Source organism: Quercus suber, unplaced genomic scaffold (genome assembly GCF_002906115.3).
Source record: "Quercus suber isolate HL8 unplaced genomic scaffold, Cork oak 2.0 scaffold_548, whole genome shotgun sequence".
Classification (NCBI taxonomy): domain Eukaryota; kingdom Viridiplantae; phylum Streptophyta; class Magnoliopsida; order Fagales; family Fagaceae; genus Quercus; species Quercus suber.
In genome coordinates, this window is record NW_027069996.1 from 216,228 (window position 1) to 234,599 (window position 18,372).

The window sequence follows — 18,372 nt, forward strand, 5'->3', positions numbered from 1 at the left end:
CATACCTTTTTTTTTTTTTTTTTTTTTTTTTTTTTTTTTTTTTTACATTTGCTCACAAGCAGGTGAGTATATCATCTTTTTCGTTGGGATGCCAAATTGGACCAGATTGTATGATATTTGGGTCATTGCATAAATGATTTAGAAAGCTAGTTATTATTATTTTTTTTTTTCAAAAAATTCTTAAATTAATTAACCAAAAATTTAAAAATGGTCTCCTCAAAAAAAAAAAACTTAAAAATGGGGTTAAAATAGTAAATCGAAAAAAAAAGTTAGTTATTACTTTTTTTTACGATAAAAATACTCATACATAAAACTTAAAAATGTGGTTAAAATAGTAAATTGACAAAAATAATAAATTCCTACTTCTACATTAAAATGCCTTCTTACTTTTAATAAATTCCTACTTTTATATTGATTTAAATTCCTACTTCTACTTACTAACTCCCTATAAAATAGGATTACTTTTTTGTTAGTTTTAAAACTTCTCCAATCTACAAAACTCACCCCACATATTCATTTTTTCTTTTTACTTCATCATAATGTATTTGTTCTTTTTTGTGATTGGAAAAAGTAGAAATCCCAAATTATCATAAATGCAAATTATTAATATTTACCTAAAAAATAGAAGAGCCTCTGAACACGCGCTCATGTGTGTGCTTAGAGGCTAGTATATATTAGTCTCATCCTACAGACTCTGCCCAAGTGAGGTTTATTTATTTATTTTGAGTTTAATATAATTTTTTATTTTGAATTTATCTATTGTTAGTGAGGTTACACAAGAAAGAATTTTTAAGAAATTAAAATTTAGGATTTGAAATTGAATAACTGTTGAATTTAGTGTGTGCTAGTTTTTAGGAAAAATATATCAAACGTGTGTAAGATATATTTAAATATTTTTTAGTAGTTTTTTTTTTTGAATTTGTTGAATTACAATTATAACTCTTTTTTTATTTTTAAGAATAAGAATTATCTAATTAGATTAAGGGTATTTTTGACATTTTTTGAAACCATAACTAATTGTCTATTTATTTTTTTTTTTTTGAAAAAAAAATCTAAAATATTCTTAATATATAGAGATAAACCCAAATCTTTTAAAGCATATGATAGGCATCGCTTAGATCTTCTAGATGAATGGTCTGTCCTTATCAGCTTGTCATGTGATTATGTGAAAGACAACTGTGGCTTCATGTTCCATGAATATTTTGTCTATTAATTCTATCACCCAATTTTATCATATATATATATATATGAAAAAATTCTTAAGTACTCTTGAAAGTATAGTAAAATAGTGGTTTCATATTCAAAATAGACCCACCATAAATTTAATTATTGGATTATACTGTGAATGTGAGAAGAGAAAGAACATTACACAATATTCATGAATCACAACAAGATGGGGCGGGTAGGCAAAATTTTTGCCCAACCCCGTCTACTTCTTGGGACAACAACAAAAAAAATTGCAAGATAGGGCGGGACTTGCCACGTCGATGCAGGGCAGAGACATTTTTCCATCGTTACCCAGGTGTGGAGACTAGAGAGGGACTTGTCTATTCAAGCTAATGAAAAAAATAAAAATTAATCAATTAATTAAAAAAAGAAAAAGAAAAGAAAAAAAAAAGAAAAAAACCACACACAGAGAACTGTTTTTTTTTTTTTTTTTTTTGAGAGTCACACACAGAGCTGTTATTCTTCTATATCTACTGACTCTTTCCTGTGTGGTATAGACTCTTTAATCATAATCAAGTTGTCATATATCTTAAATACACCATCTTCATTTCAAAGCAGACGTATCAACCCTTCCCAGTACCTTTCAACTTGCCTAATAGAATATTATCAGGAACGGATGTCATAAGTTGAAACTCTGTAAAATATCCAGCCTTTTATTCTTTGTTCTCTTTTTACTAACAACTTCTACCTCCACTGCTTCTTCTTGACATACTTGTATGAGTTGAGTAAAATAGTTGGTGCAAGGTGCCACACGGAAATCAAAAGCCTAAAACCAATTTACTTTCAATATTTATTCATAGCTTATAATTTGGTCTTTGGAATCTATTCCTTTTAGGCCTTCTCTTCCGTTAGCGTGTGATATTAAATTACAATAAGGTATAGGCTTTGTCTTCTGTTATTGTTAGCGTGTAATACCATTTGGAACCTATTCCTTTTATGCCTTCTCTTCCGTTAGCGTGTGATATTAAATTACAATAAGGTATAGGCTCTGCCTTCTGTTACTGTTAGCGAGTAATACTATTCAATTCCTTCTTCTTCTGTTTCTCCAAAAAAAAAAATCCTTCTTCTTCTTCTTCTTCTTCTTCTTCTTTTTCATTTTTTTTTTCTTTCTGAGAAAAGACTGGGATATCATTCAACAACATGAAAGCAGATACAGAGGCTACTGGAAAAACAACAAACACAAGAACAGGGAACCAGCAACAACTTTGACCATAAACACTACTCCGCCTAACTAACTCCCTCTGATCTAGCTAGCTCAAAGAAAAAGTCTAGAATCTCCATTCTCCAAATGAAAGTTTCTCCAATTCTTCTAGCATGCTGAGCTAGTTCATGGGCTATTTTGTTGCTAGTCCTATTAATGTGTTTGATTTTTTACTCCTAAAAGCTGCATAAACTTTGCACAATGCCCTTCACAATGTGACCAACAGCTCCTCTTCATTAACTTCAACTTGGACAGCCAAGAGAGAGTTGCTCTCTATGATAACTCTCTCTAGGCCAAGCTTTTTTGCCAACACAAATCCCCGCTCCACTGCGATTGCCTCAGTTTCCTCGAGAATATCTTCCTTGGAAGGGCATAGACATGGCTGCTAAAAATCTGCTCTCACTGTCTCGAACTATAATTCCAATCCCTGAGTGTCCATTGGCCAACCATCCACATTAATGATATAGAAACCCACTGGAGGAGGTTCCCCGTGATCCTTCTTGTCTATCTTGTGCTTAATTTCCAGGCCCATTTGCTTCTTTGAAATCTTCAATCATACGGATTGTAGCCCCCAGATGTGAGCTTCCGAGGTTCCATTTGCCTCGTAAATAACCTGGTTTCTATTGTAACTCTAAGTAATTATTTAATAATATTTTTTTTTGATAAAAAAAATTTAATAATAAATTTTAAACACAACAATTGTTAGGGTTATTTAGACCCCGCTTGTGTGAATTAACTAGTATTAGGCCAAGTGATTGATTAGTCAAGTTATGAACAACCTTTGGTTATGTAAACAATATCAATATTATGCAATCAAATATAAATGCAGTGAAAAATACAGAACACACAATATGATAACTCAAAGAAAACTAATGGAACAATTTGCCCTTAAGTAAAAACCCGAGGGGGGAACTTTCCCAAGAAGCAAATTCACTATGATAAGAGAAGTTATTACAATCCAAGTAATCGGAACTTTTGGACTCTTAATCGTATGAATTGCCTCTATGGATGACACACCCGTGATCACGACCAGAACCTCCAACTAACTCCAAAACCTCTTGAATTTTTTTTCCCCACAGCAACAAGTTTGTGGTGATTGATATGACTTCAACTCCTTCACCCATTAATCTTTAGATCTACTTGAAACTCTCTAGTATGGTGAAAACAAAGAGAAACATGATTACACAAACCTAAGCTGCACAAATGGAGTTCTCTCTCTCTCTCTCTCTCTCTCTCTCTCTCTCTCTCTCTCTCTCTCTCTCTCTCTAGATGGCTTATAATGTCCTTTAAATAACCCAACAAACAGATCTCAAATCAGGCTTGAAACTGACAAGTTTTGGGCTATTTCGTGTTACTAATTTTTTGTTGATTCCCACATCTCAAATCTCAATAGATTGAGAAGGAATCAAGACAGGTTCGAGGAAATAGAAACTTCACATTTACTTAAGTTGTTCTTAAGCAATCTTTGGGTCTTCAATTACCACTTTAAGACACATCAAAAACTCATAATTTCACACATTTGTTATAGTTTGCCTATGCTAAAAAACATGAACCTAAAAACAATAATCATGAATAAACAAGCACAAGATAAACATCACATGAACAATTCACACATAGAAATAAGGATTTATTGATGGAGTGAAAACGTAAAAACACTCCATGACAGACTTCAACTCAACAAATCCACTATGAAGGTTGTTGTGAAATAGCCTATACTAACTAGAATTCTCGTACAAGCAAATAGACATCGTACATGAAAATGACTAGCGAATGTTTTTGTTTGAATGTTGTGAGAATGGCTAACAAAACTTTTTGTCCAACTTGTACCCAATTGGACCCAATTATGAGCTAAGTACTATTTCTATAAATCACCCAACTCTAAAATACAACAAAACCACTAAAAGACCAAAATACCCATGAAACCTCAAAAATTACCAAAATACCCCCCTAAACCTAGAAAATGACCAAATTACCCCCCAGCAGAAACATAAAAAATGACCAAAATACCCCCAAACCTAAAAAATGACCAAAATACCCCCAAAACCTTAAATATCACCAAAATACCCTCGAAACCTTAAAATGACCAAAATACTTTCGAAACCTAAAAACTGACTAAAATACCCCTTAAACCTAAAAAAGGACCAAATTACCCCTAAACCTAAAAAATAACTGAAATACCCCCTAAACATAAAAAATGATTGAAATATCCCCCGAAACTTAAAAAATGACCAAAATACTCAAAAAACCCTAAAAAATGACTGAAATACTCTGAAACCTAAAAATGACCAAAATACCCCCTAAACCTATAAAATAACTGTTGAGGGGAAAATTTTGATGTTCCCAAATAGAATATGGGATAGCCAAGCCGAAACTCGACAATGGGCCCTTGAAATAAAGCCCAAAGGCTTTCGGTGTCGTGTAAGCTTGCCCAAGCAGGAGATAGAGGTTGCACCTTGACAAGAAGACAACAATAAAGCCTAATAAACATATTACTGTTGTTAGTTTGTTATATTATAAGTCCTCTTACGGCATCATAGTTCAAATCAATCCTCCAATGGTAGGGTAATTGCGGTAGGATAAACTATATTCTATTATTAAATAAATTTAATAAAACATTAACTTCAGGAGATTCTTGTGTATTTTGTTCAATAGGGTCCATAGTACTCTCAGCCATCATTACATTAATAGGAAGAAAAAATTCCAAAAAAGTCTCAAATACATTATAGCCTCCCATAGTAAAACAATAAGTAAATATTAGTGGCTGCATTGTGATGAAAAAGGAGGTATTTGGCATGGTATGAAGGGAGAGAGAAATTCCAGCTCAGTGCAACAAGTATTAAACTAAGATTTTGATGAGTATGTGTGCATAAGGCATGAATGGGGTAATGTGAGCTGTTTTAAGTGAGTGGGATAAGATTAATATCGAGGTTAAGGCTTTAGTAAGTGGTGGGTTATCTGTGACTAATTGGAAGACATTTATGAGCTATAATTGTGTAGAGGGGGAAAGGAATATTTGAGGTTAGGTGAGTGTAGCCTAAGAGGAATGAGTGGTGAGCTTAAGGAGAGCTAAACCACAAACAAAATTGCAAACAAATCAAGAGTTTCAGAGGGAGTGGCTGTCTCTTTGTGGGCTGAGGTGCTCATGCTTTTATAATGGAGTTTAGAGAAGCATTAATTAACAAAAATCCAAAAAAAAAAAAAAAAAAAAAAAGAAGTAGGTCTGACTCAGGGGAGCAGGTCAAATGAATTAATAACCTGGATTTGGCCTAAAAATGGGAGATTTGCTTTTTTGGGCAATGTCACACATAGGTAGTATTTGGGGTGATCTTGCATTAAATACTAAGATTGCTAAGATTATGTTTGGCCAATGGGATTAAGGCAAGTATTAAAGAAGAATTTTAGTGCTGCAACTGAGATTTAGTCCCTAGAAAGTAGGATTCAACACCCCAAGCCAGGCGTCAAAGTTTAAGTCCACTTCAGTAGGTTTCGCTGGAGGTCCCTTTATGCCCTCCAAACCACATGTTCCCAAATTTTCCCCTTTAAGATTCATGGGCTTGGTATATGAATCATGTCTTGAACATTTTTGACATTTATAGTATCAATTTGTTGAAGTTTGGATAACTTGGTTTTAGCTTTCCTTCCGCTGGAGGTACAATCTTGAGGAAGATGATGAAGTTCCATCACCTTTTAGACTTCAGCTAACATCACAACCCTCGAGCACTGTTCATATCAGGTAGAGGTTGACAGAAAAGCTAATAGGACAACCCCTAGTTCATCCTCAAATACTCGGTTCTCTTGTAGAGGCTTCTAGCTGTACTTTGGTTAGGGATGAACAAGGGTTGGTTGCCCACTTTCAAACCTCTTTCTGGGGACCTTTTTGGGCTGGAACTTTGCTCCATTTCAGCACTTTTAGTTGGGCCACATGGCCCTTTCTTTGCTTGGGCTTGTTCCCTACTCCATGAGATTCTTGGGCCTACAAAATGAGCATTAAAGACATGCTTTGCCTTGGGTTTTTTACTCCTCGTGGGCTTTAGTTGTTAGTAGAAATAAATGAATTCATGAGCTTTAACAAATATTTATGATAGACTTTGGGTATTAATTTCCATAGGTTTTAAATAACAACTTGTATAGTTTCTCATAATTTTTGCTATGGATTACTTTGTAAATGATATTTTCTTTGGAGCTTTTTAAATAATGACCTCCACTATTTTCTTGAGAATAATATTTACCATGGGTTTTAAATAAACATGGTAACAACCACTATAATGGAATAATGTGATGTTCTCATGAGTTTCTGTATAGATAATCATAATGAATATGTAGGATGAATAATTGCCATAAGTTTTGGTAATAAATATTATGAATGTTGTGATGTAAGATAGATAGTGAACATGAGTTTATAATATGAAATAAATAAATGCCATGAGTCTAATAATCATAACTTCTTATGGGCTTTTATGATATGATTGCCATGGGTTTTGAGAATAGATAATTCATAAATTCTATGAGTTTGTAATATTATAATAATAGGTTTAAGAATCTAAAGTATTGTTTATTATTGGACTTTTAAGTGAAATAACTATGATGTAGTATTTTGCCAAGTATTAATAACCTTAGGCTTTTGATAAATTCGTGTCAAGTAGTTAGCTTAGGTTTTTAATAGTGCCAATGTAAGTTGGGCTTTTGATATTGCCAGTGTAAATTAGGTTTTTGATATTGCCAATAAAAATTAATTTTTAAATATTGCTAATGAGAACTGGGCTTTGATATTGTCAATGAGAATTGAGCTTTGATGTTGCCAATGAAAATTGGGTTTTAAATGTTGCCAGTGAGAACTGAGCTTTGATATTGCCAGTGAGAACTGGGCTTTGATATTGTTAATGTGAATTGGGTTTTGGATAAATTGTGTTGCCATGGATTTGAATCATGGGCTTTTCAAATATTGCCAAGCATAAGTATTTAAGACTTTTTTTGTACAAATTGTTATGCTTGGCAATATTTGAAAAGCCCATGATTCAAATCCATGGCAAAACAATTTATCCAAAACCCAATTCACATTAACAATATCAAAACCCAATTCTCATTAGCAATATCAAAGCCCAGTTCTTACTGACAATATTTAAAATCCAATTTTCACTGGCAACATCAAAGCCCAATTCTCATTGGCAATATTAAAACTCAATTCTCGCTGGCAATATTTAAAACTTAATTCTCATTGGCAATATCAAAAACCCAACTTACGTTAGCAATATCAAAAGCCTAACTTACGTTGGCAATACTGTGAGAGACCGCGCTCCTGGCCCGTTTTAATGAATGTTGGGCCAAACCCACGTGAATGGGTGAAGTCGTGTTATTGCCTCTCAAAATGGAAGTTTGACTAATTATATTTTCCCATTTAGATTAAGGGTTTTACAATAGAGTCGCCACTTATTTAATTGTTGGAATAAATAAGAAAATCATAATTGAAAAATTCATCATTTTATTAATTTGAAATTGAATTTACATTGAACATAGAAAATTACATGGATTTGGTCCTAGATACAGTCTAAGATAAAGTACATGGCTTTGTTTCCTAGTTACAATCTAGAAATTGAAAATTACAAGAATAAGCATTTGATCTACTAACTCTTGATTTATTCAGAGACTATGTTATAAGGTGAGAAGGTGTTAGGCACCCACCTTGTCCGGTGAAACCAGTCTTCTAGACTATGGTGGCCAACAATCATATAATATCATCCAATATGTCAATCAATTTACAGGTTGAATTTAATGTGTATGCATGTAATAAACCCAAATTCAATTTATTAAGCATTGCATTTGGATTGAAAAATAAATTCTAGTGAATATGTGTGGATGGTAATAATCTAGATTCAAGGATTTGAAAGAATTATTAAACAAATATGTTTTTCATATTTTTTAATTTAAAATTAAAACTAGTGATATGCATGAATATGTCATGAACAACCAAGAACATGTGAGAACAATTAAGAACATTCAAAGGAATTTAAATGATTACTATCATACTTTAATCTTAAACGCTTATCATGGTAACACAAAAAACAATTAAGGAAAGAGATTATACCTTCGTGCAAGATCCATATGGTGGAGGAAGAGACTTTTGAGGAAGATCCTAAGGGTGAAGGAAAAGAAGAGCTAAGAGAGGGAGAGTGAGTCTCACTCAATATCTTGAGTCTCAAGAAGACCAAGATATGACAAGACTACTCAACTTTACTAGAACTCAAGAGAGGAGAAGAGAGGGGGTTTTGGTGTGCTTTAAAATGAAGAAGATGGATGGTTTATATAATAGTGATGGAGGAAATATGAATGAAATGCCATTTAATGACGATTGACAAAAAATCATGATCCTAGGCCTCATTTTAGCCTTGGGAAAAATCTGGTGCATTAAATAGAAAGATTGGTGGGAGTGGGGAACAAGCCAAATTTCGGTTTTCTCGTAGCTGCTGTAACAACTTGTAGAGCCAATTTCGAAAAATCATATATGACTCAATTCTGATCGGAATTGTCTCATTCTTATATTCAAATTGAAGCTCCGGATGTCTAGTTTCTGGAAAAATTAACCTCATTCACAGCTTCAAAATATTCTAAGAGATATCAATGAAATAGTGAGCAGAGGTCATTTGTTAGAAAATGGTTTCAACACAATTAACATCAATAAGTCCCAAATTAGCTCCCAATTAACATTAAATGGCTCCAATCACTTCCATTTCAGACTTAATTGGTTCTAAATTTACTCTAATAAAAAGATAATTGCACAAATTACTCATTGAATAATTAATATTTAACTATTTAATTAATTAAACGTATACAACCTCACCATAAAATGTAGTCCTAACCAATCAAATTATGACACATTTTTGATCTCCAATTTATTACACTTATAACCAATTGAAATCAATTGTTTATAATCACATATAGTCGGACTTAATTTGTGATAATGCATCTCAGCCATTAAAACTTGATTTGATGATAACTATCAAATTGTTTGTCCGATTAAGGTTTATGACCAGTCGATTTAATTGTTATAACATCAAGATCATTTTGGTGAAATGAGATTAAGGATCTAATGGCTAGAGTCAAGATGTCTATTTACAAGGTGAAAGTACAATTTTACCCTCCATATGAGGTTAAATGCGAGTTGCAAAATGGGTTGTTAACAGAATGCCCCTCATTGGCAGAGCTTGAAAAGTGAATGTCAATGTATGAAAAAGACACCTAACTTTGCAATTAGTATTTAACCGTAGTGAATGTATGATGCATGTAGATAAAAATGTAGACGGTCATGTTACGGATTAAAATGTGGACTGAATCTCAAGAGAGATAGCCTACGTATCTCTTAGTGGGAGGATCAGGTCCCAACGTAGTTCATGCATGCAATTTTTTTTTTAATGAGTACAAGACATGCTTACCTGAGGTCAAGAAAATATGGAAGACCAAGGATCCTGGCTCATGTTTTCAAAGGACCTAGGATTTTTAGATCTTGGCTCGTGTTTTCAGAGGACTAAGGGTTTTTAGGGCATTGGCTCATATTTTCGGAGGACCAAAGGTTCTGGATCATGGCTCATGTTTTCAGAGACCTAGAATTTTTAGATCTTGGCTCATGTTTTCAGAGGACCAAAGGTTCTAGATCCTAGCTCATGTTTTCAGAGACCTAAGATTTTTAGATCTTGGCTCATGTTTTTAGAGGACCAATATAAATTACCTAAAAAAAGTAAAGAATTGAGGAAAATATTTTATGTTTATAACTATCACATACCAATCTGAGGATCGCCAGTGTTTGCATCAATATTTCCCAGCATACCGTTGAGTCTTGCAGTTTCAAGCTCATGGTGACAGCTGCAACGTACAGAGGTATTACAAGGTTGCAGGAGTTACACTTTAGTTCGTGCTTGTTTAATTCAATGGAAAAGTTAAAATTCAGAACTTACTTAGCACTTGCTCAATAAAAAAAAAAATATCATACCTGTGACCAGATAGGGTGGCATGATTGCACTCAATGTTCAGTTTAAATTCTCCTACAAAAGAGAACAGGACACAATAAGGTCTTGAATTGTTACAGTTAATCAATCAATGTTCTATGCAAAACAATTTGGACATCCATCTCAAGATTCTAATGTTAGTCAAGGACTGCAGATCATGCAAGTTAACCACATTTAAAATCATGAATTATGGAAAAACTTATCTGATTAGAAATAGTATGGTATTATTAACAGCAAAGTGAGAGATCAAAATGAGAAGAATATGAATGTAGTAAACTTCTGCTTACCTTCAAGGCCATATTTTCGCAGGAAATTGGCTGCTGTTGCAGCATCCCAGTCATACCTGGCAAGAGATTTACCATATGTAAGCATGAAGGAGAGTGCAATCCAGATTATTAATTAAACAGAAAAGTTAAGAAGCATATTGGTGTTTGGTAGGTTCTTGAGGCTTGGGTTCAATCAGCAGTGTCCCTGAAAAGAGCAACAACAAGAAGAAAAACAAGTTCATTATAGCATAATGACAGAGTGACATATACTATCTGCTATACAGATGATAATAATTCTATTAAATTCTTTACTGGTTTATTCTTTGTACATCATACTATCACACAAGTGCTCTAGTATGAGGCATTGGTAATAAATTAAACACAATGTTACCATTGAATTCAATCTTCTTCTTGTAAGCAGCAGCAGACTCAAAGAACCTGGCCTGTATGAAGATTAATAATAACTTAGTAAAAGAACAATCATCGCAATGAAAATTATATTAAAATAGTAGAGACTAAAGACCCTTGGTGGCTTGGACCGGGAAAGAATTAGCCGAAAAGAATGTAAAATCAAGACAAAGGTTAAGTCAATGTGTCATTGAACACAATTGTAAAGTTGATGTGCACTAAACACACCATATGATCAAGTTCTCATCCCATATCCGTGTTCAAGAGAGTCTGGTAACCCTCACGGCCACCCCAAAACGTATAATTCTCTCGGCCTAAATAATGTGTGATCTGTAAAATGTGTCAACAAGCAGACTTAAAATGTGGTGGAAAAACATTGCAAGCATAGGTTACGAACAAAAAATAACATTTCACGTGCACACATATACCCACCTCCATGGCTTTCTTGACTTGAGCGGCAGAATATACATATACACCTAATTCAGAGCTGTAAACCAAGTGCACCTGAAGCATAAGTCCACGAATGACAGAGAACAAACACACAAACAGTCATTTCAGGAAAAATTACCTAGTTGCACCACCATGCATATAGCGAGGATGCATAAACAGCTGAGCTGTACCCCACAAAGGGCGGATTTTAGTTCCCTGAACAGTCACATTAAAGAGGCATTTAAACAAGGCAGGCTTATTCTGTGCAATAGATAAATCAAAAAGAAATTTTTTGTTATATAACATGGATAGAAGCCTATGCACCATTAAGTTAATTGCTCTTGCCCAAACAGGTCCAGGAAATTAAAGGGTTGACAACAACAAAATCGTTTACATAAATGTATGCATCATAAAATTTAATTTTCCATCTTAACTTGCTTCTACTAGCAGAAAAACACAGGATTAAGCTTCACAGGTCATTGAAGACTGGGTATGCTTGGTTTCTTTTCCAGGATATGACAAAAATAGCACATGGTTTAATGCCACAATTCATATGCTTAAATTATTAAGATTTTTAGTTGGTCAATGAGTACATGTACTCAAATTGATAAAATCAAGAAAAAGGAAATATATGTGGATATTTGAGCCTCGAGAGAGTCAGGGCGTTCTTGATCCTCATGGAAACACTGAGAACTATGTGGATCTGAAAAGGTATATATATGTTTTGCTTATATATGGTATGATTTACATTACGGCTATTGACATGACCATTTACCAATTCATTCATATAAAATTACCTGAAGCTCCTTGGCAAGGGCCACTACTTCATCCAAGTTTGCGTTACTCTCCTGTTACAAAGATAGCAATGCCAAATGACTAGTTTTGTGGGAGATTCTTAAATTCTATAGAAAAAACAGCTGAATATTATTTTAAAAAAATTAGGAACAACAAAAACTCAAAATTTTCATATCTGCTTCTGATTCCATTGATTAAATTGAGTAAGCAACAGGAATTTCACCTCCTATTAGCACAATGACCTAAAAGATGACTCACCTCCAGGGTTTTGCCATCAGGGGCTATATCCCTGTCATGGAAGCACCACCAATCAACTCCAAGCTTGTTTATGAATTCAAAGTTGGCTATCACTGTTATATGCATTAAGAATTTTGAGGGGAAAAAAAGTTCATATCATTTCCACTGGTAAATTATCAGTACCAAGTATACAAAATTGGACAAATAAAGATCAATCTTACTTCTTCTCTTGGCCATAGCCACTGAATTTGTACCATCTTCCCATGGCCAATACTTTGTAGGTGCACCAAATGGGTCGGAACCACTCCCACGAAATGTATGCCAAAATGCAACACTAAATCTCATCCAATCCTGTTTCCATAAAAACCTTTTGTTAGAAACCATTAGCTTCTTGAAAGCATAAATCATATTACAAATTCAAAATAACCTTCATTTTCTTCCCGAGAATCTCCTCCTCTTTATTGTACCATTTATATGCAAGTGGATTCTTGCTAGAAGGACCCTGCATAGACAAAAGTTAAATTCACATATTTGTGCTATCACAGTCATGAAGACTCCCATTATTATTTTTATTTTTTTAAGAAATAGAGTTGTATACAAAATACAAAGTTCCATGATTTAATAATCTAAATAGATTTTAGGAAAACTTAAGTCTTTACTTTATAATTCACAGAGATTTAAAACTGATAACTTGACAGTCATTGAGAAAATAAAATTTTCCTAAACCTATATTTCAATAGAAACACAAGAAATAACATGGTAAAAAGAAAAAAGAATAATCTTTACACACCACAAATGGACCATAAGGTCCATAACTCTCCCTACCTCATACTTAATTTTTGGAATCCCAGGAAAGAATTCCCCTTGCCATTCACTCGAATCACTGCAAGCCTCACCAAGATTAGCATCGCATGTTGGTGGATTAGCAATCTGCAAGCAAGATGAACCAACCCCAAAATAAGATAATAAATTTAGTAAAATACAAGTACAAAGCTGTAATATTTATCCCAAAAAAAAAAAAATACAAAGATGTAAGGAACAAAACACGAAAGGGAGCTTCTTTACCACTCCAATGGTAATCACATTCAAACAAAGAAGAAGCAAGAAAATCTTCCCAGCCTTCATCTTCATACTATCATGCAAACTCCTCTGCAATGTATAGTAACAAAGGAATTTTAGAATAACCAATCATCAGTCAATAAACAAAGAGTCACACACCCATGTAAATTCAGGAAATACCCAGATGAAATTTAACGCATAAAACCTCACACACACAATCAAACTCACATAATTATTAGAAATAGACCAATTTGGGGAATACCCATTTACCAAATCAGCACATATAAACATGGGTTATTGTTACAATGTTAGAATACTCACTTCACTTGTACAAGAAATTTCACAAAAGAATCATTCTAACCAAACAAAAAGGCCAACAAAAGACAAACAAAACTACAGAGAGAGACTCACAGATTGAAACTGGCTTTTGGGTTCAGCTTTGATTGGAATAGGAACACGTAAGTCTATCTTATTAATGTCAGTTAAATAGATAGACTGTAAGGACTGAGTAGTAGTAGATAATATCAAGATTATTCAGCTTATAAAAAATTGTAAAAAATTAATAATATTATCTGAGATTAATTAAATATAGATTTTTTTTAATTTATTTATTATTTCTTTTTTTGATGTGCTGATTAGTTTGCACGCACACGACTCGGACTGAGTCCTTTAATTTTGCTATGTATGGATATGACCCTTTTCACCTTCACCTGTTTGCCAGTGTCTTTCCTTATTCCCTAGTTTTAGATAATTTATTTACTAAATATGAAATAAAAAGATAAAATTAGATTTTTTGGGGGGGGGGGGGGGAGGAAACGATAAAAATTAGTTTATTTACTTAAAAGTTCATCAATAACTCAATGATCAGATTTGGATTCCCTTTAATATCAATATTAGAAAAATAAGTACTATATTTACAATATTTTCACTAAAAAAAAGTGAAAAGTTCTAATCGGTTTTAATTTAAATTTACAATTAAATTATTTTTTTACTTACTTGTAACCGTCAATAATAATTGACTATTTAAAATTTTTTATGAAAATATTGTAAAAATATTATAAATATAATATTTATTTTTTAATGTTATTATGCATGAATTTTACCTATTTGAATATTTCACCTTAGCGGTTTTCAATAATACATTTTCATTATCTCTATATTTCCAAATAAATTAATTTGTTATACAAAAACTAGTTTATATTTGCTAAAAAGTTTGTTTTGTTTTTGCCGAACAACAATTATAGGAATTTTTTAGTCTTTTTATTTTTTTGAGAAGATTATTTTATATTATTTGTCGGTCAACCATAAGGATTTTTTGGTCATTTTATGTACCTTTAACCTCCTCAAAGAATCAGGAAAATAAAATCTATCAGATTGATGTTTGATGACGTGGTTTATTAATATTTCTGATTGGGAATTGAGTCAGCTATGACAACGAATTTAAGACAATGAGATAATCTATTATCTACCTTCCCATAAGTCCAAAATGCAATCAACACAATCAATGCTTCTCTTGTAAACCATGCCAATTTTCTAGGTAAGTCACTCCATTTTGTATCCTAATCATGTTCTTCATTTGTGGGCTTTTTGTTTCTTCTTGATGCTTAGGGGACTCATGCACATACCATACCAGCAGTTACCATGTTGCTTTTCCTGATGCTCACTTGACTCGGATCGGATAATGGAGCAATGCACATTGGCGAGGCATGTCATCTAAGATTGTTTTTAATCCATTCTGGCATTGTACTTGACTCACATATTGGATTTTTTGTGCACTAGCAATTGCTTGTTGCTCTTCCTGATACTCACTTGATTGAAATACCCACTCTTCAAGTTCAACCCCAATCTATTCCACGAGAATATGATCAACACCCATTCCAAATTCATATCCATTTGTTGCAAAATACTCTTCCTTTTCTCCTCAAATTTATGTGCCATTTGTTTCAAAAAATTCCTTTTGAATCTCCTCATGAGATAAACCGGATGTTTCAATCGTGTCCAATCATCATCAATGGACATCCATTCCCTCCCACTTTAAACTGTTCAGAAATCTGTGTAAAGAAATTTATCTTCCTTATTGTCTCAATATCTTCTCCTAGTACTTGTGCTTCGTATGCAATTAGGAAATCCTTTAAGGGTCCGTTTGTTTCGGGTGAAAACGTTTTCAGGAAATGGTTTTACGGAAAATTGTGTATTTGGTTGTTACTTCAAATTTGGTCAAACTGAAAATAATTTCCAGTTGACCGAAAATGATGCCAAAAACGGGTGAAAATGATTTCCGGTTTCATTTTCACTTCAAATGAAATTTTCTAGAAAAGAACAGGAGCACGAAGAGAGAGAGACAGAGAGAAACCCATCGCCTTCACCCAGACCCAGACCCACGAGCATGACGAACCCAGACCCACGAGCAACAGCACGAGCAACCCATCGCCTTCACCCAAACCCATCGCCTCCTCGAGCTCACCGATCCACGAACCTGACCCATCGCCTTCGACCATCGCCTCCTCGAGCTCGCCGATCCACGAACTAGACCCATTGCCTTCGACCCACGAACCGACGAACCCAGACCCATCGCCTCCTCGAGCTCGCCGATCCACGAACCAGACCCATTGCCTTCGACCGTTGACCCATCGCCTCCACGCTCTCTCTTCCTCGATCTCTCAATTTTCTTTTTTTTTTTTTAAATTTGATTGTTGTTGTTGTTGTTGTTTTTTTTTTTTTTTTTTGATGAACTGATTGTTGTTGTTGTTGTGTTGTTGCTGGAATTTGCTGCCGGAATTTGTTGTTGAATTGATTGTGATGTTAAAATTTTTTGTAATAAAATTTGTTTGGATGCTGAGAAAATGTAAAAAAATGGTAGAAAAATAGCATTTTCCTAATAGAACCAAACACATGCAAATATTTTCCACAACAATTTTCATAATACAACCAAACACTTGAAAATATTTTCCTTTTTTGGAAAATAGCATTTCTTGAAAATAGGTATTTTCCGGAAAATATTTTACGGGAACTAAACGGACCCTAACAAACAGTCACGGAAAACTAGGACAGGGGCATCGACCCTCAAAAACAAAAGTTGTGTTTTTTTTTTTTTTTTTTTTTTGGGGGAAAAAACTGAACTTTATTAATGTAGACGTGCTAAATCAGCTTGTACAATAGGAAAAATGTGTAACAAACATCCTCCATCCATACTAAAAAATTTGGTATGCTTAGAGCATATTTAACCAGACTATTGAGCTACAACATTGACATCTCTTTTAGTATGAGAATATAGCAATTCATCAAAGTTTTGGGCAAACCATTTGACATCCTCAAACGGTAAACCCGTAGGTGTTAGGGGCTGTGAATTCTCTCGCAAAGCTTGTATCACTTCCATTGAATCTCCCTCCAAAATAACGCGTCGAAAACCAAGATCTGTTGCAAGGGATAGTGCCGTTGCTGCTGCCAAGGATTCAATCTCCACTGCCTTGTAAGGTTGGTGTTTTATCTTCGCACATGAGGCCAGCACCAAGCCATTTACATCACGAATTACTACTCCTATACCAGCCTTCTTCTTTTTTGGACACGTCGCTCCATCGAAATTTATTTTCACCACGTCCGTTGGAGGAGGAAGCCACTGGTTTTGTGCTGGTCTGGTTGTATGTTGCCTCTAAACCTCTAGCCCTTGTCTTGTCACGTGAAACTCGTCCAAACTGATTCTTGCAGCAGCGGCAATCTGATGAAGGTCAAAAAACAGGAGCTTGTACCCGAGCCTTGTTTCTTTGATTCCACACCAACCATGCGGTGACTGCAAAAAGATTCAGCTGTTTACCCTCTGCTATTATCCATGAAACCAGGTCTTTAAAGTCTGCAAAACTGACTGAGTTTCGAAATTCCCATAAAGCTTGATCTGCCCAGACCGTGTCAAGCTCGGTGTAAGTCCACAAAGCATGGAGTGGGTCTTCAACTTCAGCTTGGCGACGGTCACAGATTGAATTACCAATGATTGTGCGTCTCATCAGGGTTTGTTTCGTTGGCATGGCGTTTTGGCAAGCTCTCCATATAAACATCTTAACCTTCTGCAGTACTTGCATCGACCAAATAGCTTTCCACACATGTTTGTCTTGAAGAGAAGGAACCTGGTTAGTGGTTTCCATTTCAGCTTTTTCTATGAGGAATCGGTAGCCCGATTTACAAGTATAGACACCATTGTTTGTGTACGACCAGAATATCACATCCTCTGCTTCCACAAGACTCAATGGCATTGACTTGATTAATTCAGCATCTTCCTCCACGAATAACCCATCCACCAAATCTGCCCTCCACTGCCTTGTGGTTTGATCAATCAAGCAAGACACAGTAGCGTTTTCAAAGTCTTGAATGGGGCATGTTGGGAGGTTTGTTGGGTGTTTTCTAGGCAGCCACCGCTGTTGCCATATATTTATATTTTCTCCATTTCCAACCCTCCATCTTGCACCCCTTTGAATGATATCCCTTCTTCTAAGAATACTCTTCCACGCATAGGATCCCATTCTTGAGCCGGCTGCTTCCATGATTGTAGAGTTTAGGACAAAACGAGCCTTAAACACCTTGTAGAATAGAGATATTTTGTTGTGCAAAAGTCGCCATGCTTGCTTTACTAGTAGAGATTCATTGTATAGTGCTAGATCTCTAAAACCCATCCCACCCACTGTTTTGGATTTGTCATTTCATGGCACAATCCAATGGGTAATTTAAAACAACTCATTGTGTATGTAGGGATAGTTTGTATAAC

The 18,372-nt window shown here is 34.5% G+C and overlaps 1 protein-coding gene across 1 annotated transcript; it reads right to left on the minus strand.

Annotated features, from left to right (window-relative positions):
- Nucleotides 1-7,890: 7,890 nt before the first annotated feature.
- LOC112027305 (xylose isomerase) lies at nucleotides 7,891-13,945 on the minus strand. The gene is made up of 15 exons (XM_065764270.1): nucleotides 13,848-13,945; nucleotides 13,626-13,709; nucleotides 13,386-13,490; nucleotides 12,988-13,062; nucleotides 12,782-12,911; nucleotides 12,582-12,673; nucleotides 12,326-12,376; nucleotides 11,668-11,744; nucleotides 11,532-11,586; nucleotides 11,083-11,134; nucleotides 10,851-10,896; nucleotides 10,713-10,768; nucleotides 10,410-10,461; nucleotides 10,203-10,282; nucleotides 7,891-9,030 (listed from the first exon to the last, which is right to left on the minus strand). The coding sequence occupies exons 1-15, from the start codon at nucleotides 13,908-13,910 to the stop codon at nucleotides 8,987-8,989; spliced, it is 1,062 nt and encodes a 353-aa protein (XP_065620342.1). The 5' UTR covers nucleotides 13,911-13,945; the 3' UTR covers nucleotides 7,891-8,986.
- Between the last annotated feature and the right edge of the window lie 4,427 nt (nucleotides 13,946-18,372).

Bases quoted from the DNA above. Each gene is read 5' to 3' on its own strand.
- LOC112027305 (XM_065764270.1), bottom strand. From the start codon at position 13,910: ATGTTTATATGTGCTGATTTGGTAAATGGGTATTCCCCAAATTGGTCT. The intron at 12,377-12,581 runs GTGAGTCATCTT...TCTTTGTAACAG, and splicing joins CTGATGGCAAAACCCTGGAG to GAGAGTAACGCAAACTTGGA. The intron at 11,745-12,325 runs GTAATTTTATAT...GTGACTGTTCAG, and splicing joins CCCTTGCCAAGGAGCTTCAG to GGAACTAAAATCCGCCCTTT.